At 39.1% G+C, this 22,376-nt stretch overlaps 2 protein-coding genes across 11 annotated transcripts in view; one reads left to right on the plus strand and one right to left on the minus strand.

The window, feature by feature from the left end:
• Positions 1 to 9,831: 9,831 nt before the first annotated feature.
• Positions 9,832 to 22,376, plus strand: part of RAD51C (RAD51 paralog C) — a 31,733-nt gene continuing 19,188 nt past the window's right edge. For 8 of the 10 annotated variants that reach the window (XM_027519834.1, XM_027519835.1, XM_027519838.1 and 5 more), the window contains exons 1-4: positions 9,832 to 10,174; positions 13,629 to 13,887; positions 14,844 to 15,025; positions 17,180 to 17,313. In XM_027519834.1, coding sequence (XP_027375635.1) covers positions 9,847 to 10,174; positions 13,629 to 13,887; positions 14,844 to 15,025; positions 17,180 to 17,313 — 903 coding nt within the window. In that variant the 5' untranslated portion in view covers positions 9,832 to 9,846. The remainder of the gene's footprint in view (positions 10,175 to 13,628; positions 13,888 to 14,843; positions 15,026 to 17,179; positions 17,314 to 22,376) is intronic. The other 2 variants (XM_027519836.1, XM_027519837.1) reach the window with 1 other exon arrangement.
• Positions 12,373 to 13,453, minus strand: LOC113878595 (putative teratocarcinoma-derived growth factor 3). The gene has a single exon (XM_027519845.1). The coding sequence runs from the start codon at positions 13,184 to 13,186 to the stop codon at positions 12,641 to 12,643; it is 546 nt and encodes a 181-aa protein (XP_027375646.1). The 5' UTR covers positions 13,187 to 13,453; the 3' UTR covers positions 12,373 to 12,640.

The following is a 22,376-nucleotide window of genomic DNA, read 5'->3' on the forward strand; positions in this document are numbered from 1 at the left end:
CTGCTTGCAGGATCTTAGTTCCTCCACTACAGATTGAACATAGGCTCACAGTAGTGAAAGCATGGAGTCCTAACCACTGGACCACCAGGGAATTCCCAAGCTTTATATCGTTAAAACAGGAAGAAGTAATGCTATTTGTAAAAATCGTATTAAAAATTAACAAGCAATAACTGAGAACAGAGGTAACTGAGATGGAGAGAGAGGAAAAAAATACTGGGGTGGAAGAAGGAGATCATGAAGTCTGAAGTCTGACCTTTGACACCCTACCAGTTTGATTTTTATAAACTCTCTCCCCCAAAAGAAAGAACTATTATATGTAATACATATATAAAATATATACTCAGATATACATACCTGCATATGTAATCTAGAAACATTTTGTGTGTCTGTGAAATAAAAGTTAGCTATCCTGGGGCTTCCCTGGTAGTCCAGTGTTTAAGGATCCTCCTGCCAATTCAGGAGACACAAGTTTGATCCCGGGTCTGGGATGATTCCACAGGCCGAGGGGCAGCTAAGCCAGTGTGCCACAACTACGGAAGCCCACGAGCCCCACAACCTGTGCTCCGCAACAAGAGACAACTCCACGACGAGTAGCCCGCGCTCACGGAAACTAGAGAAAGCCCACACACAGAAACCCAGGGCAGCCAAAAGATTAATAATTTTTTTTCTAAAGTTAGAGATCTTGAAATCTGGCTGGGAACCACACTTGTAAGGGGAAAATGGTATCTGTGAACTAGACTACTATTATCACCAAACAACTTTTAAATTCAAAATGCCATTTTCAGAAGATTTGTGACTAGCAGTGCCTTCTTTTTATTTGTAAGATATAGTTGATTTACAATATTGTGTCACTTGCGGGTGTACAGCAAAGTGATTCAGTTATTTTTTTTTTCAGATTTTTTTTTCCCACTATAGGTTGTTACAAGATATTGAATTTAGTTCTGTGTGTTATATATTAAGTCCTTAATGCTTATCTGTTTTATATATAGTAGTTTATATCTGTTAATCTCATACTACTAATTTATCCCTTCCCACCTCCATTTCCCCTTTGGTAACGATAAGTTTGTTTTCTGGCTGACTCTGCTTCTGTTTTTTTATATAGATTCATTTGTATTATTTTTTAGATTTCATATATGTGATATCATATAGTATTTGTCTTTTACTTCACATAGTATGATATTCTCTAGATCCGTCCACATTACTATAAAAGGTAATATTTCATTCTTTTTTATGACAGAATGATAGTCCATTGTGTGTGTATACACACACACCACATCTTAAACCAATCATCTGTTGATGGGCACTTGGATTGTTTCCAGGTGTTTGATACTGTAAGTAGTACTAACAGTGTTTTCTTTTTATCTTTTCTTTTTTGACCATGAGGCTTTTTGGATCTTACCTCCCTAGATCAAACCTGAGCCCTCAACAGTGAAAGCGCCAAGTTCTAACCACTGGACCATCAGGGAGTTTCCTAGTGGTGCTTTCTTAAGTAACACAGAGCCCTTCACAAGGTTAGTTTCACTATTTCATGGGAACTTCATTGTTTTGGGCCCAGTTATCAAAATATATGTCCAAGGCAATCTGCCTTGGGGCAAAAGCATGACTGTCTTTCATGCTCTTATAGCTCAAGCAGGTTAAAACATTAATGCTACATCCTCACAGAAGCCCTGTGAAGTTTAACATCCTTTGAAGAAAGCCACAACATTCCTTAGAAAAATACAAGGAAATACTTACATAAGTTTATATTAAATACAAACATAAGTTAGCCAAAACCAAAGTAGATGTAATCATCTCACAGATTAATCTCATTTACGAACAAAAATAAATGCCCCCACTGGCAGCAACTAGAGAAAGCCCACACAGCAACGAAGACTCAGTGCAGCCAAAAATAAGTACATAAAAGAACAGTACGCAATAACCAAATAGGTTTTATACCAGGTATGTAGCACCTACATATATAAAAGTATCTTAGGGACTTCCTTTGCAGTCCAGTGGTTAAAAACCCACCCTTCCATTGCAGGGGGCAAAGGTTTGAGAAACTCAGATCCTACAAACTGCTTGACCCGGCCGGAAAAAAAAAAGCATATGATAAAAACAGCATTTTATACAGGTGGGGGAAAAGATCAGTTGCCTTATAAAGAGTATTTAGAAAACTGTCTTACCACTGGAGAGAAGGGGAAAAAATGCTTTCTTTCTCCTACATTTAAAAAAAAAACCAGATAGATTAAAATATTCAAATTAAATCATAAACCATATGTAAAAAATGCAGATGATTATGTTTACAATAATTTTGAAGAAAATAAAGACTTCTTTTTGGCCTTGTGAAAGGGCTTGGGGGATCTTAGTTCCCAGTGCCACCTGCAGTGGAGTCCTAACCACTGAACACTAGGGAACTAAAAAGAAAAGACTTTCTAAGCATGTTACCAAAGTAAGAATCAAATATAAACTTTGCATATACATAACATCAATAAAGTAGAAAACCTCATAAAGTCTGAATACATGTGACAAAGTGGGAAAATATCTGCAATATAGTGATTAGGTAAATAGCCTGTATAATATAATATGCATATGAGAGAGCTGGCAGCTAAAGAATTTGGGGTTTTAATGCCAGACAAAACTGAGCAGAATGCTGGGCCTACCATAATAAATGTTAGTTATCATTTCTGATAATAAAAACAAATACATATTTTAAATTAAAAGTAGCCTAGTTAAAAAGTCAGAAAGGAACATGCACCCATGTTCCTAGCACTATTACAATAGTCAAGAGGTAGTAGCAACTCGAGTGTCTATCTACAGATGAATGTAAATACATACAATGGAATGTTTTTCAACCTTAAGAAGGAAAGAAATTCTGATAGATGCTATAACATGAGTGTATTATACCTTGAAAACATTATGTTAAGTGAAATAAATCAAGCACAAAAAGATAAATTCTATATGATTCCGTTTGTATAAGGAAATGAAAAATGGTGAGTTGTTCAAAGGGTACAGAGTTTCAGGTGTGCAAGATAAAAAAGTTGTGGACATAAGTTGCACAACACTGTGAATATAATTAACACTACTGAAACTTACACTTAAAGATGGTTAAGATGGTAAATTTCTTTTGACCACGTCACACAGCTTTCGGGATCTTAGTTCCCTGGCCAGGGATTGAACCCAGGCAACTGCAATGAAAGTACCAAGTCCTAACCACTGAACTGCCAGGGAATTCCCAAAGATGGTAAATTTTACGTTATGTATATTTCACCACCATTAAAAATAAAAAGTGGGCAAAGGATATAATGGGATAGTTGCAATAATAAAATACACTTGGCCAATAAAGTTATATGAAAAGATCTTTAACCTTAGTCATAATAAATGATAATAGCCATTTAAAGTCAATTATACCTCAATTAAAAAAAAAACCAACCAACCATTTAAAGACTGCTAAAGGCTAGTACTGGGCTTCCCAGGTGCTGCTAGTGGTAAAGAACCCGTCTACCAATGCAGGAGACACAAGAGTTGAGGGTTCAATCCCTGGGTTGGGAAGATTCCCCTGGAGTAGGAAATGGCAACCCAGTCCAGTGTTCTTGCCTTGAAAATTCCATGGACAGAGAAGCCTGTCTGGTTAGTCTTTGGAGCCTCAAAGACTGGGACACGACTGAGCACATATACACACTACATACAAAGGCCTGTGCCAGGGTTGGGGCTGGAAAACCAGTTCCCATATACTGTTAATAGGACTCTAAGTGGTCCAAACGCTTGGCGAGAAGTTTCAAAATGGGGAATTCCCTGGCCGTCCAATGGTCAGGACTCAGGGCTTCCACTAACGTGCCGTGAGGTTCAAAAAAAAAGAAGATTCAAAATGAAAATGTGTGTGCTTTTTGACCTAGGAATTCTACTACCAGAAATGTATTGAGAGAAAGGGCACAAGCAAGCTCAAGAGCCCAGATGGGCATGCTTGAACAAGTGAGCTCCAAAGCACACCTACTTCATCACAGTAAAAAAACGGGAAATAATTTCAGTTATTAATAACTGTCCAATTATAGGCCACTGATTAGAAAGATGGGCCTCAAGACAGAATAGTATCCAACCATTAAACTTAATTTTTTGGGGGGGGGGGCGCTGCATTGTGGCATGTGGGATCTTAGCTTCTGACCAGGGATCAAACCCATGCCCCCTATAGTGGAAGTACAGTCTTAACCACTGGACCTCCATGGAAGTCCCAAACTTAATTTTAAAATAGTTTTTTAATCATACAATTTTTGACAAAATATTAAGTGAAAAACAAAAGATATATAAGATATATACATTTCTTCACAATTTCATCATAACTCAAATAAATATATATGAAGTTGTAGGGTCATTAAAATAAACTGAAATGTTAACATTATTATCTTTGAATGAAATTGAGCCCCCTTAAAACCAAGTTCCTCTGCTGAGTTTATGATTAACCTCTCAATCCAGAACTTTATTCCCTTTCCTTTCCTGTACCTGTTCCCACTCAAGACAGGAATATCAAAGAAAAGGGGTAAATTGTAACTGAGCAGGACCCTAAGGGGCCTTCCCAGGACAGAGCCCACCTATCTTTTGTCTGTAGAAAAACTTTAGCCTCCTAGGCCTTCTTTAAGTTCCAAAGAGCAAATTTAATCAGAGAAGTGAGAAAACACAGAAAGAAAGGAAAACAGGCAAAACAAAACAGTAATAGTTTAGCCATTAAACAAAGTTAAGGTAGTTCCGCCATAAGAGCTATAGATAATATTCCAAGCCATATCCTTGGGTTGTTTTGCAGATACTGACACCCCCACTAGGTGGAAGACGTTAACAGCACTCTGACCACAAGTACAGAGACTCCACACAGGTTGGAACCAGAAGGTTGATGATGTTGACTCCAAATTACCTCAGCACCAACCAATGAGAATGAAATTCATGAGCTGATCAAGTACCACACAACTCTCTCCCTCACCCTGTCGTTAACCCATAGGGAAGTCTGGGTCTTCTGAGAAGTAGTTGCCCGTAGTCCTTGCTTGACCTTGCAGTAAATGCTGTACTTTCCTTCAGCACAACCCAGTGTCAGTAGACTTGCTTTACTGTGCATGGTGAGTTTACCCGGGTTTGACTCAGCAACAAGAAGTGAAGAAAAGATCTAGGAACATGGAGGTACCCTTAATGCCCACCGACAGATGAATGGAAAAAGAAGACTTGGTGTACACACACACACACTCACACAATGGAATAGTACAAAGCCATAACAAAGAATGAAATAATGCCATTTGCACAACATGGATGGACCTATGGTTATCATACTAAGTGAAGTAAATCAGTTAAAGATGAATATCATACAATATCACTTACATGTGGAATCTAAAAAACTGGATACAAACGAACTTATTTATGAAACAGAAATGGGGTCACAGACATAGAAAACAAGGTAATGGTTACCAAAGCAGAAAAGTGGTGGGGAGGGATAAATTAGGAATTTGGGATTAACAGATACACACTACTAAATATAAAATTGTTAAACAATAGGGAACTATATTTAATTATCCTGTAATAGTGTATAATGGAAAAGACTGAAAAAAATATATGTATAACTGAATCACTTTGCTATATTCTGTAAGTCAATAATACTTTAATTAAAATATTTAAAAAATAAAAGAGGTCTATGAATAAGTTTTATAGTATATTTTTTGTATTTTGTTTTCTACTTCCAACACATAGATATTTTCCACCTATTTTAGAGTGCAAAACAAAAAAAATGGGAGAGAGGAGCAGGTCAGTCATCTAATCATCCATTCTTTTAACAAATATATACTAAACAACTCCTGTAAGCCCTATACAGTGCTAGGGGTTCTAGAAAAACGACGAGTAAAATCCACATGGTCCCCATTTGACTGAATCTCATTCTAGTTGGAGGGACATATGCTAAATAAATGATCACACAAAGACATCTGGTGCTATGAGATCCTTAGCAGAGGGATCTGATCTAGTTTTGAGGGGGTTTGTTGGAAGTAGAGGTTCAAAGCCAGATAAGGGGTCAATGTATGCTAAGATTTGAAGGATAAATAGTAGTTAACTGGGTATAGCAGAGAGGTATGTGCAAAGGTTCTGTTGTGGCACCCACAAGAAATTAATGCCAGAATGGCTGGAGTATAAAGAGTAAAAGGGAGATAGGAAAAAGATACAGCCAAAGATGTAAACAGAATCCAGAACATGCAAGACTTTTTGTCTTATTAAGAAATTTGGTTTTATCCTAAGAGCAAAATAGGAAATTACATAAAATGAAATTCACTCAAGAAAGGGCTATTGCAGTACCTCTAAGAGAAATGGTGACAGCTTGGCTTAAAAAAAAGAAAGGAGACATGAACATAATCAAGATATTTTAGAGAGAAAATTGATAAGAGTTTGTGGTTATATTGAATGTGGACAGTTAAAGGGGAGGAGGTGTGGAAGATTCCTAGGTTTCTGGTTTGTGCAGATGGAAGGATGGATATTCAGTTCACAGAGGCAAGGAATGCAGGAAGAGGACAAAGATTTTTTGGTGTGCTGAAGAAAATGAGTTAGGTTTAAGATAGGCTGAGTTGGAGATTTAGCATTGTGCTGCAGTTAGATATTTCCATCAGGAGGTCAGAGAACAGGTTAGAGCTAGAAAAATAAATTTACAAATTATTGGCATATAAATAGTCACTGAACTGTGAATGTGAATAAGATAGCAGAGAGAGAAGGAGAGAACCAGAGAGGGGAGCACAGTACAGCGTAGTCGGTGAAAGGTCAGTTATGGGGCCTTAAAAGAATGGGAACATTTCCTGCTCTAGTTACAAAGGATGAAAAGTAAGGGAGACAAAAAAGCCAGATGCCTAGGAAGGATATCAGTGTGGGATCACAGAAGTCAAGTGAGAATAATGTCTCAAGAGTTTGTGGATAACAAATATTTTGAGCTCCCATTAAGTGCAAGGCCTTGTGCGAAGCTTTACCACAACCATCTCTAAAGCTGAACTCTGACTCAGAGTTTTTTCTTAGTCCAAACTGCACTCATTTATCTTTCCTATTCTCATTCACTTGAACACACAAAGTCGCCAGTTTTAAAAGTTCTATGTTTTTAGGCTAAAAGAAAGTAAACTGCTCAGCTATAACAAATATTATTATTCTTCTCCCACATCTTTAGAAAACAGCCCCATTCTGCATGAAAATGTGTCTGTATTTGATTACTTAGATCACTTGTAAATATTGACAGCATTTTGGTAGCTCATTCCTACACTTAGTTGTATCTAGATAACAAGTCAGAAATGCAACACAACTCAGTAATAATGATTGACTAAGGCTCCATGGTGCTTTCCTGGTGGCTTAGTGGTAAAGAACCTGCCTACCAACATTGAACCAACACAGATGCTGGTTCAGTCCTGGGTTGGGACTATCCCCTGGAGAAGGAAATGGCAACCCACTCCAGTATTCTTCCCTGGGAAATCCCATGAACAGAGGAGCCTGATGGAATACAGTCCATGAGTTTGCAAGAGTGGGACAACGACTTAGGGAATAAAACACAAGGCTCCAGGAAGGCATAGATTCTTTTATTTGCCATGTCATTCTGTACAAAACTAGTGATTAAATATTTAATGTTGCTTAAGTATTCAAATCTTCAATGAGTAAATTTTAAATGGAGACCTTGGTAAACTGTTCACAAGATTACTATAAGGATCAAGTGAAATAAAATAAAATACGTAAAAGCACTTTTCTTTGGCACTTTACAATTGTAGGATTTTTTTTTTTTTTTTTGAGGCTCACACCATTAGTACTCTGCTGAGCTAGGTGTTCAATAAGGCTTTATTCAACTGTATACACGTTAGAATATTTTTAAATGGAGAAAAAAACAAGATTATGCACCTTTTCTGGGTTAGTTTCTATATGTTAATTTAATCTTTCCTACAACCCCATGAAATATTATTAATTTCCATTTGCAGGTGAGGAAACTAACTTGCTTAAAGTCTTGGTTGGTAATTTCCCGAGATGTGATACAAACCCAAATTTGTATGACTCCAAAGCTCAAGTTTGATTTTTCATAAAAATACTGCATTTTTTCCCCCCTCTGATGGGGGAACCAACCCATACCCCCACCACCCTCTTCCCCCTGCCCCAGTGAAATCCCGAATTCCCAACGACTGGACCTCCAGGGAAATACTGCGGTAACAGTATTCTCAAGATCAAGTAACCCCACGTCGCAATGGAAAATAATAACATACTTCCAGGAAAATTTAGGCTACCAGTTTGAAAGCCTGACTATCGAGCAAACTGCATTAAAGAAATCTTAAGAATGAGGATGAAAATAATAACTACCATAGCAACCCAATGTTCCGAATAAGGTAATAATAATAAATAACAGAATGGCTACAGAGTGGACTGGTTTCTTAACTCCATTCTGCTAACGAAAATTCTAAACACAACCGATTCCACTGAATTTGACCAAACTACCTGAAGTGCTATCCCTGAATATATTAACACCATCTCCTCTTCAGCCAGGACTCTGGTTACTTGATAAGCATAAGCCCGAATTCTCCCAGCGGACAACATTTATGTAATGCCCCCTGCATGTCCACATGTGGATCATACTAGAAGGTAAGCCATGTAGAGTGGCAAATAAACTGCATTTTGATTAGTCCTACCAGACTTTCCCTGCCCTACCAAATGGGGAACAAATACTTCTCGAATTTTTCCCCCACCGCCACTCCGAGAGCTACCTCACTATTTGAAGGTAGCTCTGGTAAGAAAAAAAGGTACTAGGTCTTAACTTTAGCTTGAAGAAAACTATGCTCTATGAGTCCGTCCCAGTCCTATTTTCCTCGCGGCATGGCTGTGAGTATTGGAAATGCGTAGGATTTGCTAAAGTGGTCAGCACATTTCCTTCCTTAGATCTTCCGTACTTAAAGGGCTCTGATTCGCAACATTTAGGGAATTCCTTTAAGTTAGGAAGAAAAGTCAAGGCCAAGAATTTTTCCCTAAAAGTAAGGAATGAGTTACTCCCTTAAGTAAATTATACTCTCCTAGGCAAGGGAAGCGGAGAAGGCAATGGCACCCCACTCCAGTACTCTTGCCTGGAAAATCTCATGGACGGCGGAGCCTGGTGGGCTGCATGCAGTCCATGGGGTGGCTGAGAGTCGGACACGACTGAAGCGACTTAGCAGCAGCAGCAGCAGGCAAGGGAAGACTTCCTAAGCCAACTTCCAAACCGCCTCTCAATTTCCTCAAACGTCTCTATTTTAGTAAGCCGTCCCTTCGAAACCCTGTACCCGAACAGGAGCTCTTGCGTAACCCGACGCCTCCCTCTCGACGACCAGGGGAGCCCATGTCCAGCCCACTCGGGGGCAAGACTCGCTTACTTTTGCAGTTAACTTCTGGGCAGGCTGTGAAGAACTAACGGTCTCAGAAACCACCACGCTCCAGACTTGACTCGCGGGAAGCCGTAGGTGGGCGCGGGGATCGCACGGCGAGCGTGCCCCGCGGCTGTGGGGGGCTGGCCCACAATCCCTCGCGAGGGCGAGGGCGAGGGCGGGAAAGGTGAGGGGCCTAGCAACGGGGGACAGCCGCAAGAAGAGCCAAAACTATTCGACTGTTCCAGACTCCAAACCGGTAACACGCGCGTGTGTGTGTGTGTGTGTGTGTGTGTGTGTGTGTGTGTGTGTGTGTGTGTGTGTGAAATTCCCATTCGGAGAGATCATTCCTGCTAACAACGCGAGGCCTCCACCCAGAGGGTCAGGGCAGAGGTGAAGAAATGTGGTAAGACCAACTGAGCCTGGGCTTTTTGCATCCTGCGGGCTCCATCCATCTTTTTTTTTTTTAAACTGTCAGGATATACGCTTGATGTGGAAACTTTAAATGAGAGTTGAAAGAATCACGGAAGAAGAGGGACAAGTGAGTCAAAATGTATTCGAGTTCCTTAGAGCCCCAGAGCCCGAGGCCTCGTGCAGCCAGGCCGCGGACGCCTCCCCTTCCGTCTTCCGTCTGACGTCACAGGGCGCGGCCGATGCGGGTGTCCGGGCTCGGCTAGCTCTGGGAGCGCGCGAGTGCGCGCGGAGGTGGTTTGAAATGCAGCGGGATTTAGTGAGTTTGCCGCTGTCCCCGGCCGTGCGAGTGAAGCTGGCGTCTGCAGGTTTCCAGACTGCTGAGGAACTCCTAGAGGTGAAACCCTCCGAGCTCAGCAAAGGTAACGACTCCTGACGACAAGCTGAGGCACGCTGGCCGCCGTCGGTGCCGCCTCCATCTCTTCGGTCTTCAGGCTTAAGCACTATCTCGGTCAGAGTCTTCTGCCGCGTTTACACCACGAAACAGCGCCTCGATTTCGCTTAAGAGTACTTTGAATGGTTAGAACTGTGGTCTTGGAAATATTCACCAGTTGCTTTGTCTACCAGTGCCTGCTGAAAGTTCCGAGGAATCTCTCATTTACCCATTTAAAAGAAATAACGTGGGTTATTATATCCAATATGTTTGGAAAGGAACTGATGCTAGGGGAAGCTAAGTAACTTTTCATTATGAGCGGGCTAGGAAGTTGTGCAGCCAGGATTGGAATTCAAACGGCTGTCTGTTTTCACTGTTCCAAAATCCAAGGGGCAGGGATTCAATTTAAGGAATGCACGATTCGTGGTAGGATGAGATAAATTAAGAGAAAGGGAGTAGAATCACCAGAACCTGGAGAAAGCAGTAGAAAAAAGACACCACTTTTCTTCATGTAATTCACTGAGAAAAAACCCAAACCTCATATTACGGAACCCTGTAGATTATAAATTGGTGGGAACCACTACCCCGTGAGGTAAACAGAAGCTCTGTCACTCTGCTCTCGCTGTGCACCTTACACTACGGTATGCGCAGAACTGTTACTGAGATGGAACAGTCATTTACCCTTATCAATGGAAAATAAGGTTTCAACTCTCCACTCTAAAACAAATGTTATAGATCCAGTATTACTGTTTGTCTTAAATATTACACCGAAGACTGTATCCCTCAACCTTTGATGGGCTCATTTTCTCTCAACAGGTTGGTTTTACCTGAGCAAATCTAAATGATAGTAATAGCTAACAATTACTGAGCATTTTGGATGGCTTCCGCAGTCTACCAAGGTTTTATGTGTACTTCATTCCCATTTTATAGAAGAAAAGTGTGAGGCATAAAAAAGTAACTTGCCTATGCGTAGTGACTACATCATGATGCAGTCAGGATTAACAGATCTAAGAAATCCAGAGTGAAGGCTCTTAGATTGTATAGAATATTCACTTCTTTAGCACCATTATTGTCTTTTTTTTTTTTTTTCTTTTGGTCACAGGGCTTGTGGGATCTTAGTTTCCCCACCAGGGATTCAATCCCGCCCTTGGCAGTGAGAGCGCAGAGTCCTAACCGCTCCAGAATGGCCACCATTTTTGTCTTTTGTTAGTATCAGGTTGATAGTTCATAGCCTTACCCAGTTAAGCACTGACACATCACACTCATAAGTGATACCATCCTCACAATTATTTCTTCTATCAGCAGCTTGTTTTGTACTTTGCATTTTCAGGCCGTGTTGTCAGGAATGAAGTTGTGTAGTTGAGGAAGTATTGTTGTTTGAACTATTTGTGCATCAGATAATTTTCCTTACTAAACAGTTTGCAGTGATCCATGAATTTTTCATGAAAAATTTTCACTGTGAATAATACACACACATGCACTTCTTAAATATGCATCTTGTTTTAGGCAAAAAGGCAATTTTCATTATTTTCTAGAAAATAATTTGTATACCTTATGAGAACAAGTTTTTTTTTTTCCAATGTACTTCCCACTTTTACTGGACAGAACAGATACATATTTTTTAAATTGGCTTTACAATATATGGTTTTATCACTGGCTTACAACTAAACATACTGTGAACATTTTCTTTTACCACCACTGAAATAATTGCATAGTATAGAGAAATCATAATGTATTAAGCAATCTTTATATATTGGGGGAATTTAGATAGTTTTTTTAAAGGAGACTATTATTTTTACAAATCCTTCAGAAAACAGGTGGCCTTGTCTCATATAGCTTCCTATAGATGATAGAAACTTGCCCTTCAACGTAGCCTTTTAACTTCTCTGTAGCCACCGGATCAACCAAGACATGCATTTTATTTTCTCAGATCTCTCCCATTTGCTCCCACTTTTCTACCTACTCACCCAGGATACACACACACCTCCATTACTCTAGCACCCTGTCTCTCACCATGGGTATCTGCCCCCTCCCTTCTCCTCTGCTCCCCTTACAGGTCCTTCTTTTCCAAGATACTATCTTAACTGATGTCAATCAATTCCATTCAAAGCTTATGCTCAGTTCCACATTAAGAGTAACCTTTAATAATCTGAATATAGAATTCAACTATTTAAAGGAAATTATTCATAAGCCCTTGGTAGTTACATGTATCAGAAACACAGGAGTTGGGCACAAGATATGGCTTACTCTTTTTTTTTTTTTTAATTAGTGTTTTGGAGAGGGCAGGGCAGAGGAAAGTAATTGGTGCTTCAAGGAAATCTTTTTAGGGACCACAGGGAAATCTATTCACTATTTCAAGGCAACTAACAAATTATCATCTTTCAGTTGGGACATTAGAGAGACAGCCTTTACAGATCATGAAATCTGCATGACAAATGTTGAAAACAAATGTGGGTTAATAATAACTTTGTATAGCAAGGCAGATGCCAGGTAGCATAAGAGCACACGCAGACAGTGTTAATTCTGAAGTCCTGGAAGCTGTGAGGTGCTCATCCATCACATGGTTGTCACAACCAGGTAGGAATGACTGAGGAAAGCAGCGAAGCTGGCCATGCCAGCATTTACACATGGAACACTTCCTGGGCAGCCAGGTGTCATGGGGCACAGACCCACAGTTCTCTTTGCAAGAGTCATGCTCACAGTTGCGTCCATAGAAAGAGGGAGGGCAGGCACAAAAGGACCCTAGCATGCAGGTGCCCCCATTCAGACAGCAGGTTCTTCTCAGCTTCTTACTCTCTTGGATTCCCATGGATGCTACAAACTGGGAAGGCTGCTGACGAATTGCAGGCTCCTCTTGGGACCAAAGGCCATCGTCTCTGAAGGCCAGCTCTCCCTGTGACGGACGGGCAAGTTCAAGGTCTCCCAATCCAGCGACTAATCCCAGTTCAAGTGCTCTGGAAAAGGCCATGATCAAAATCACACTGTAAGAGAAGCGCTCCATCTTCCTCTGGTCTGTGGCCCCTTCAGGGAGATTTGCCTTCCTCAGTCGCAAGCCCCGGGGTTCAAGAACAAGTTTATCATGGCTTCATAAGACCCAAAGAAATAGCAGAAGACCAAAGAGATAGTAAAAGGACCAAAAGGGAAAAAAAGTACATTTTTATTTCTACCTTTGAGATACTCTTGTAGGTACTCAGAAATGCTTAAGGGGTTTAGGTTTCTGAATTCTGTTTCTGGGGTAATAGATAAATCTTTTAAGTATGCAAAGACTAAGAAAACAAAGATAAATGCCTTTATTAACTTGAAAAATAGTTAATCGAATGTTAAATTTTTATGTTTATCTACTCTTGGCATCACTCTTGTTATTTAAAAATTAATAAAGACAATGGTGTATCAGACTGTTTTAAATCTCTAAAATCAAGTGTTTTTGTTTCTGTTTCTTTCAGAAGTTGGAATATCTAAAGAGGAAGCCTTAGAAACTCTGCAAATTATAAGAAGAGAATGTCTTACAAATAAAACAAGTTATTCTGTTACAGCTGAGTCAGGCAGGAAGTGTACAGCCCTGGAACTTCTTGAACAGGAGCATACCCAGAACTTCATAATTACCTTCTGTTCAGCACTGGATAATATTCTTGGGGGTGGAATACCCTTAACCAAAACAACAGAAATTTGTGGTGCACCAGGTGTTGGAAAAACACAACTATGGTAAAATGTTCTCCCCTTAAGGGTGGGCTTACTAACGTTTTATGAAAGTAGCAGAGTATTGTGTGGCGGGTATACAGTTAGGAGACCAGAAAAGGCATGTATGTGCTCATTTTTTTTTTATGGTAAGTTCTGTTTTAAAAAGATTATTTTATTTTTGGCCTTGCTGAATCTTCACTGCTGCTCGGACTTTTCTCTAGTGTGGCAAGCAGGGGCTCCTGTCTAGTGGCAGTGTGTGGGCTTCTCATCGCAGTAGCTTCTCTTATTGAGGAGCACAGGTTCTGGGTATGAGGGCTTTAGTAGCTGTGGCTCGAGACCTCAGTAGTTGTGCTTCCCGGGCTGTAGAGCACAGACTCAGTAGTGTGCACGGGCTTAGTTGCTCAACGGCACATGGGATCTTCCCCGACCAGGGATCGAACCTGCGTCTCCTGCATTGGCAGCCGGATTCTTTATCACTGAGCCACCAGGGAAGCCCAGCATATATGTGCTCTTAATTTTGTGTATGTGTGCATCAGACAAACCAGTATGCGCCTTACTTCACCCCATCTTGATAAATTGATACAATTATTTTGATATTAAAAAGGGTTTCTTTTGCAAAAGTTTAGTGTGGTCAGTGGGGTAAACAGGCAGTCTTCTACTTTATTATAGAATTAACTCCTGAGAATATATTTGAAAGCCAAATGTTTGAAAGTAGACTTCTTATAATAAAAAGGTCTATACCCAGAAGTCTAAAAAAACCACTAAAGAATCCTTAATTGTGGTTTTATAGGTACACCCCCCCCCCCCAATCCATGCATCAACTAATTGACATATGTTTGGAACTATGGAGAGTCAACCATCTCTGTTGCCTTGCAGAGTATATTTATGCCTATAAAATATTTACTGGTATCTAAAGGTTAGTGATCTGGAGTTTGAACAGCACTGCTTTGATGATTATGATAATGATTTGGTCATTTCAGTTCTTCTCTTGACAGTATGCAGCTGGCAATAGATGTGCAGATACCAGAATGTTTTGGAGGAGTGGAAGGTGAAGCAGTTTTTATTGATACAGAGGGGAGTTTTATGGTTGATAGAGTGGTAGACCTTGCTACTGCCTGCATTCAGCACCTGCAGCTTATAGCAGGAACACATATGGAAGAAGGTAAGTTAGCCAAGTGCTCTTTTTTCAGGATAATGAAAGTAGTTTGCATTTGTATCCATCTCAAGCCTTAATAGGGCTTCCCTTGTGGCTCAGCTGGTAAAGAATCCACCTGCAATGTGGGAGGCCTAGGTTGGGAAGATCCCCTGGAGAAGGAAAAGACAACCCATTCCAGTATTCTGGCCTGGAGAATTCCATGGACTGTATAGTCTGTAGGGTTGCAAAGAGTTGGTCAGGATTGAGGGGCTTTTACTTTTAAGCCTTAATAAGAGACCACTTAGAACATGAATGGAGAAGGAAATGGCAACCCACTCCAGTATTCTTGCCTGGAAAATTCCATGGACTGAGGAGCCTGGTAGGCTGCAGTCCATGGGGTTGCAAAGACTCTGACACGATTGAGTGACTTCACTTTCACTTTCACTTTAGAACATGAAGCTTAATAACTTGACTGTGTACTAGTATTAAACTCATACTTCTCTTACAAATTGAAAATGCTGCACCTGGGGTTGCCTCTTCTTCATCTTATATGGCCCTCACTTTTTACTGCAGGAGCTCTGGGAGAAAACCTGTGTGTATGTCAGTGTATGACTTCAAATCATCATGCTCTGGCCTGCCAGGTGTAAGCTAGTGTTGTTGGACACCTTAATATAAGTAAGGGTTGTCTCAATGTATTCAGTGTATGTTGACTTTTGTACTGGTTTTTCTGAAAACCAAGGGTGACCTTGAAAAATCATGTCTGGAAATGTTTGGAACATTAAGCCAATTGACCTTATATGGCTCTGTGTAGTATGTAATTGACTTTCAACTGTATTAATTGTACTGTTAAAGTGTTGGGAAGATTTTTTGTCCTTATTATGTGGAAATATAGTGTTTTGCTTAAAGATTTTTTTTTTTAAGTTTTTTTAAAGGTAATTTGTATTCGAGTTCTTGTCCTTTAGTTCAGTTCAGTTGCTCAGTCGTGTCCGACTCTTTGTGACCCCATGGACTCCAGCACATTAGGCTTCCCTGTCCATCACCACCTCCCGGAGCTTGCTCAAACTCATGTGCAAGGAGTCGGTGATGCCATCCAACCATCTCATTCTCTGTTGTCCCCTTCTCCTCCTGCCCTCAATCTTTCCCAGCATCAGGGTCTTTTCCAATGAGTCGGTTCTTTGTATCAAGCGGCCAAAGTATTGGAGTTTCAGCTTCAGCATCAGTCCTTCCAATGAATATTCAGGACTGATTTCCTTTAGGATTGACTGGTTTCATCTCCTTGCAGTCCAAGGAATTACTCGTATTACCTGGTTTCTGGTTTGACTGGTTTCTTTTGGTTTATTGTATTTTATTTTTTGGATGTGTGGTCCTTATTATTTTTTCTAGAAATGTTAAAAAACATAATGTTTTTCATAAAATGTTTGTATTCCCTTTAAGTGAATATAATCAGCTAGATATTTTTATTTTCACTGGAGTACTAGGTGTCCTTTTTAACCAGTGACCAATATGTCTACTGAAAGTCTGTCAAGCTGTCCATGTCACAGGTGTAATTTGTAATAGTGTATTAGGATCTTATTTTAAATACTGTGGATGTAGCACTGGAATATAGTTCTTAATGACTGCTATGTGATTAAGTTTTTAACTTTTTGGTTAAAAATTAATTTCTTAAATATATATTTGTAATAGGCAGTGTTCTCTGAAATTTAATTTATTGTTTTTTATTTCAGTGTTAAAACTTAAGTACATTTTAAAATGCAATGATCTTTAGCTAGTTTCTCTCTGAAATATGTACAGAACCAATCTGGTTATTTTTAAAAATCCAATCTAAGGGAATTTTATTTTATATCATTGTTTCTACTTAAATATAAAATTATGCTATGGCTTTTAAGGGAAAAATATGCTTCTTTTGAACATTTTTCCTTTTAACTCTTAATTTGGAGTCTTATGAAAAAAACAAGAAAGAAATTCCATTATGATACTTCTATTCAATGGAAGGCAGTAACAAATACGAAAACGTAGATGTTAAAATTCTAGTCTTAATATGTACAGACAATTTCTGGATAGCATAATCTGTAAGGAAACAGTGGAAAAGGTGAAAATAAGAGGTCAGGAGTTTTGAAATGATAGTTTGTGAAATGACAGGTAAAACTAATTATTTTAAAATTGTTTTGTTACTTATTTCAGAGCACCCAAAGGCTTTGCAGGATTTCACTCTTGAAAATATTCTTTCCCATATTTATTATTTTCGTTGTCGTGACTACACAGAACTACTGGCACAAGTTTATCTGCTTTCAGACTTCCTTTCAGAACACTCAAAGGTATGGCTCCATCTTCATCAGGCTGTTTTTTATCCCTAATTTGTTGATTACTTTTATCATGAGAGGTGTTAGAGTTTATCAAATGCTTTTTCTGAGTCAATTGAGACTGTCATGTGGGTTTTTTCCCCCCCCCATTGCTCTGTCAATCTGGCGTGTTTCATTGATTGATTTTCATATTAAACTACCTTTGTACTCCTAAGGATAAATCTTGCTTGATCGTGGTATATAATCTTTTCAGTATACTAAAGGACTGAGTTTGCTAATATTTTATTGAGAATTTTGTGTCTGTCACCAATCTCTGGTTTTCTTTGCTGGGGATGTCTTTTTGTAGCTTTGGTATAAGTGTAATACTGGATTCATAAAATGAGTTAGAAAGTTTCCTTCTCTACTTTTCAGAGTAGTTTGAAAAGGATTGGTATAAATTCTTTAAACATTTTATAGAATTCATTGATGAAGTTATCTGTTCCTGTTCTTTTCTTTATTGAAAGGCTTTTGATTACTGATTCAGTCTCTTTTGGGCTACTCAGGTGACTCAGATGGTAAAGAACCTGCCTGCAATGGAGAAGACCCAGGTTTGATTCTTGGGTTGGGAAGATCCCCCAGAGAAGGGAATTCCTGGAGAATTCCATGGACAGAGGAGCCTGGTGGGCTAGACTCCATAGGGTTGTAAAGAGTTGGACGCCACTGAGCAACTGTCACTTTCCATTCTCTTTACTTATTGTAAATCTATTCAGATGTTCTGTTTCTTTAGCAGGTTTTAGTAGTTTGTTTCTTTCAGTGAATTTGTCCACTTCATCTAGGTTATCTAATTTTTTGGCATACAGTTGTTCACTGTATTCCTCTTTGTTATTTTTATAAGGTTGGTAGTAATGTCCCTATTTTCATTCCTGATTGGAGTGGTTTGCATCTTTTCTGTTTTTCTTAATCATTTTAGTTAAAGGCTTGTCAATTTTGTTGATCTTTTCAAAGAATCAACTTTTGATTTCAGTGATTTTTTCCAGTTGTTTCTCTTTTGTCTGTTTTGATTATTTCCACTTTAATGTGTATTACTTTTTTCTACTTTCTTTGGGGTTAGTTTGCTGTTTTTTTCCTAGTTCTTTAGAGTACAAGTTTAGGATATTGGTTTAGGATGGGGATTTACAGTCACATCAACAATGTAGGAGGATTCTTTTTTCTCTACATCTTCCCCAACATTTATTTTTCCTAGACTTTGATAATGACCATTCTGACCAGTGTGAGCTGATTACCTCATTGAAGCTTTTATATACATTTCTCTAGTAATTGGCATATTTTCATGTGCTTTTTGGCTATCTTTATGTCCTCTTTGGATAAATTTCTACTTATATCTTCTGCCCATTTTTTGATTGGTTTGTTTTTTTTGATATTGAGCTGCATGAGCTGTTAGTATATTTTGAAGATAAATATATTTTGGTCACATCGTTTGCAAATATTTCCTCCCATTCTGTGGGTTGTCTTTTCATTTTGTTTATGGTTTCTTTTGCTATGCAAAAACTTTTAAGTTTAATTAGGTCCCATTTGTTTATTTTTATTTTCATTGCTCTAGGAGGTATAATGATCCAAAAGGCAATACTGCAATTTATGGCAAAGAGTGTTCTGCCTGTACTTTCCTCTGAGGGTTTTATAGCATCTGGTCTTACATTTAGATCTTTAATCCATTTGGAGTTTATTTTTGTGTGTGATGTTAGAGAATGTTCTAATTTCATTCTTTTACATGTGGCTGTCCAGCTTTCCCCAGCACCACTTATTGACAAGACTGTCTTTTCTTCATTGAATACTCTTGCCTCCTCTGTGGTAGATTAATTGGTCATAGATGCATGGGTTTATTTCTGAGCTTTCTGTCCTGTTCCATTGATCTATAAGCCTGTCTTTGTGTTAGCACCACACGTTTTTGATTACTGTACCATTATAGTAGAGTCAGAAGTTATGGAGCCTGCTTTCTCCAGCTCTGTTTTCCTTAAGATTGCTATGGTTATTTGAGGCCTTTTGTGTTTCCTTACAAATTAAAAATTTTCCCTTCTAGATCTGTGAAAAATGCCCTTGGTAATTTGATAGGAATTGCATTGCATCTATAGATTACCTTGGATAGTATAGTCATTTTGACAATACTGATTCGTCCAGTCTAAGAACATGATATATCTTTCCATCTGTGACATCTTCAGTTTCTTTCATTAACATTTTATAGTTTTTAGAATACACATCTTTTTCCTCCTTAGGTAGGTTTATTATTATATATTTTATTCTTTTGATGAGACAGCAAATAGGATTATTTCCTTAGTTTCTCTTTCTGATCTTTTGTTGTTCAGTTCAGTTCAGTCGCTCAGTTGTGTCCGACTCTTTGCGACCCCATGAATCGCAGCACGCCAGGCCTTCCTGTCCATCATCAACTCCCGGAGTTCACTCAAACTCACGTCCATCGAGTCAGTGATGCCATCCAGCCATCTCATCCTCTGTCATCCCCTTTTCCTCCTGCCCCCAATCCTCCCAGCATCAGAGTCTTTTCCAGTGAGTCAGCTCTTCGCATGAGGTGGCCAAAGTACTGGAGTTTCAGCTTTAGCATCATTCCTTCCAAAGAAATCCCAGGGCTAATCTCCTTTAGAATGGACTGGTTGGATCTCCTTGCAGTCCAAGGGACTCTCAAGAGTCTTCTCCAACACCACAGTTCAAAAGCATTAATTCTTTGGCGCTCAGCTTTCTTCACAGTCCAACTCTCACATCCGTACATGCCCACTGGTAAAACCATAGCCTTGACTAGACGGACCTTTGTTGGCAAAGTAATGTCTCTGCTTTTCAGTACGCTATCTAGGTTGGTCATAACTTTCCTTCCAAGGAGTAAGCATCTTTTAATTTCATGGCTGCAGTCACCATCTGCAGTGATTTTGGAGCCCAAAAAATAAAGTCTGACACTGTTCCCACTGTTTCCCCATCTATTTCCCATGAAGTGATGGGACCAGTTGCCATGATCTTCGTTTTCTGAATATTGAGCTTTAAGCCAGCTTTTTCACTCTCCTCTTTCACTTTCATCAAGAGGCTTTTTTAGTTCCTCTTCACTTTCTGCCATAAGGGTGGTGTCACCTGCATATCTGAGGTTATTGATATTTCTCCCGGCAATCTTGATACCAGCCTGTGCTTCTTCCAGCTTTTGTTGTTAGTGTATGGAAATGCAGCACATTTCTGTGTATTAATCTCTTATCTTGCAGCTTAACCACATTCATTGATAAGCTCTAGTTACCATTTATTTCTGGTTATAAATTATTTTCTGGGGAATTCCCTGGCAGTTCAGTGGTCAGGGCTCTGCCCTTTCACTGCTAAGAAAGCTAACATTCAGTCCCTGGTTTGGAAGCTAAGATTCTGCAAGCTACAGGGTGAGGCCAAAAAAAAAAAAGAGAAATTCACGTTGGTAACTGTTTAATTTCAGCTGTAGAATGACAGCTTGAATTGAATGACAGTGCTTGGGTTTTTTGACAATGCTTGTTTTATCCTTCCCTCTCAAACTCTGTCATTCATTGAGTTTCCTTTATTCAGTATAATCTCCTTTTTGCGATATCAAGGAAACTCACCAGAGTATATTCAGGAACTTGCTCTCTAAACTTGGAGAAGAATCATCAGTGTAACAGTTACTACTTAGCAGAAGGTCCAGATCTTTGTAATTCGGCCAGTTTCAATAAAATCTGTACTGTGGAGAGGAAAATAGACTTATTTCTGTTCTTCCATTATAGATTAGATATGTAGCTGCTCTGATTTGAGCAGAGAGGTCCTTGGATGCCCTTGGTATTAGGGACTCCTTGCAAATACCCTAGAACAAAAACATGTAATTATATAGTATTTTCCTTCTTTTGATTTAATGATCACTCCTAGTTATTGAATTCCTTTTCCAAAAGTAGTAGCTTATTTCCTCAATTTTTTTGTGTAGTTCGCAATGTAATAGATGTAGGCACAATAATTTAGAAAAAGTTTTATTGACATATAGTTGATTTGTAATGTGTTAATTTCTGCTGTACTGCAGTGATTCACTTATACATATTCTTCTCATATTCTTTTCCATTATGATTTATCAAAGCATATTGAATATAGTTCCCTGTGCTATACAGCAAGCCCTTGTTGTTTATCCGTCTTACGTATAATGTTGATAGTTTGCATCTGCCAGTCTCAGACTTCCAGACCACCCCTCCCTCATCCTGCTCCCCCTTGGCAACCACTAGTCTGTTCCCTACGGACACATTTTTAAGATCAATCTGATTATGACATTTTTTTCCATCACTTTATTAGAAGTCTGGACAGCAAAACAAATCAAATCTTGATCTGTAGCTTATTTGCTTGCTGGTTTCCATGTAGAAAATACTCCTATCATAGCTGATTTCAAGTATGTCATTGGACATGGAGTAGAGAAGAAACCATGCACATCATTATGTTTCCACTATAAAGGTAAAATAGATGTAAGTAACCTTAAGAGCATAGATAATAGTAAAATGTAGTTGGGGTAAGTTTTCAGTATTTATTATCCCTATTTTAATATAATTCATTTACTCATAAATTTGTATAGTTTAATTGTTACAGATGACTATATTTGATGATGGATTTGTAAAACTCCTAAAAATTTAGCTCTTGGCTCAAGAGCTGTAGCATTTGGCCTCAGCACTATTCCTTTCTGTCAATTCCTATTGCTCCTCCTCACTACTTTTCTGACCCTTTAAACATACCAAACCTATTTGTGTCTTAGGGCCTTTGACTTTCTGTTTCGTAATATATGTGAGTTGTCTTTCTCTCCTAGAAGTTCTTATCCAGGAGTCAGTTCTTTTTTTTTTTTTTAATAATTAATTAATTTTTTTAAACAACTTAGTCTTTTATTTGCCCAAGGCCAGCTGTTGCAGGCACTGAGGCCCTAAGACTTCCAGAAGGGATGGGGGTGGGGGGCGCCATCCTACCTTCTAGGTGCTGCCTGCCCCATCCTGCTTCCTGCAGGAGATGGGAGAGATAAAGTGTACCCTTGCACCATCAAGCATCTCCTCAATTTAGTGTGTTGGTCGCTCAGTCATGTCTGACTC

The sequence above is a fragment of the Bos indicus x Bos taurus genome, chromosome 19 (genome assembly GCF_003369695.1).
Source record: "Bos indicus x Bos taurus breed Angus x Brahman F1 hybrid chromosome 19, Bos_hybrid_MaternalHap_v2.0, whole genome shotgun sequence".
NCBI classification, from domain to species: Eukaryota; Metazoa; Chordata; class Mammalia; order Artiodactyla; family Bovidae; genus Bos; species Bos indicus x Bos taurus.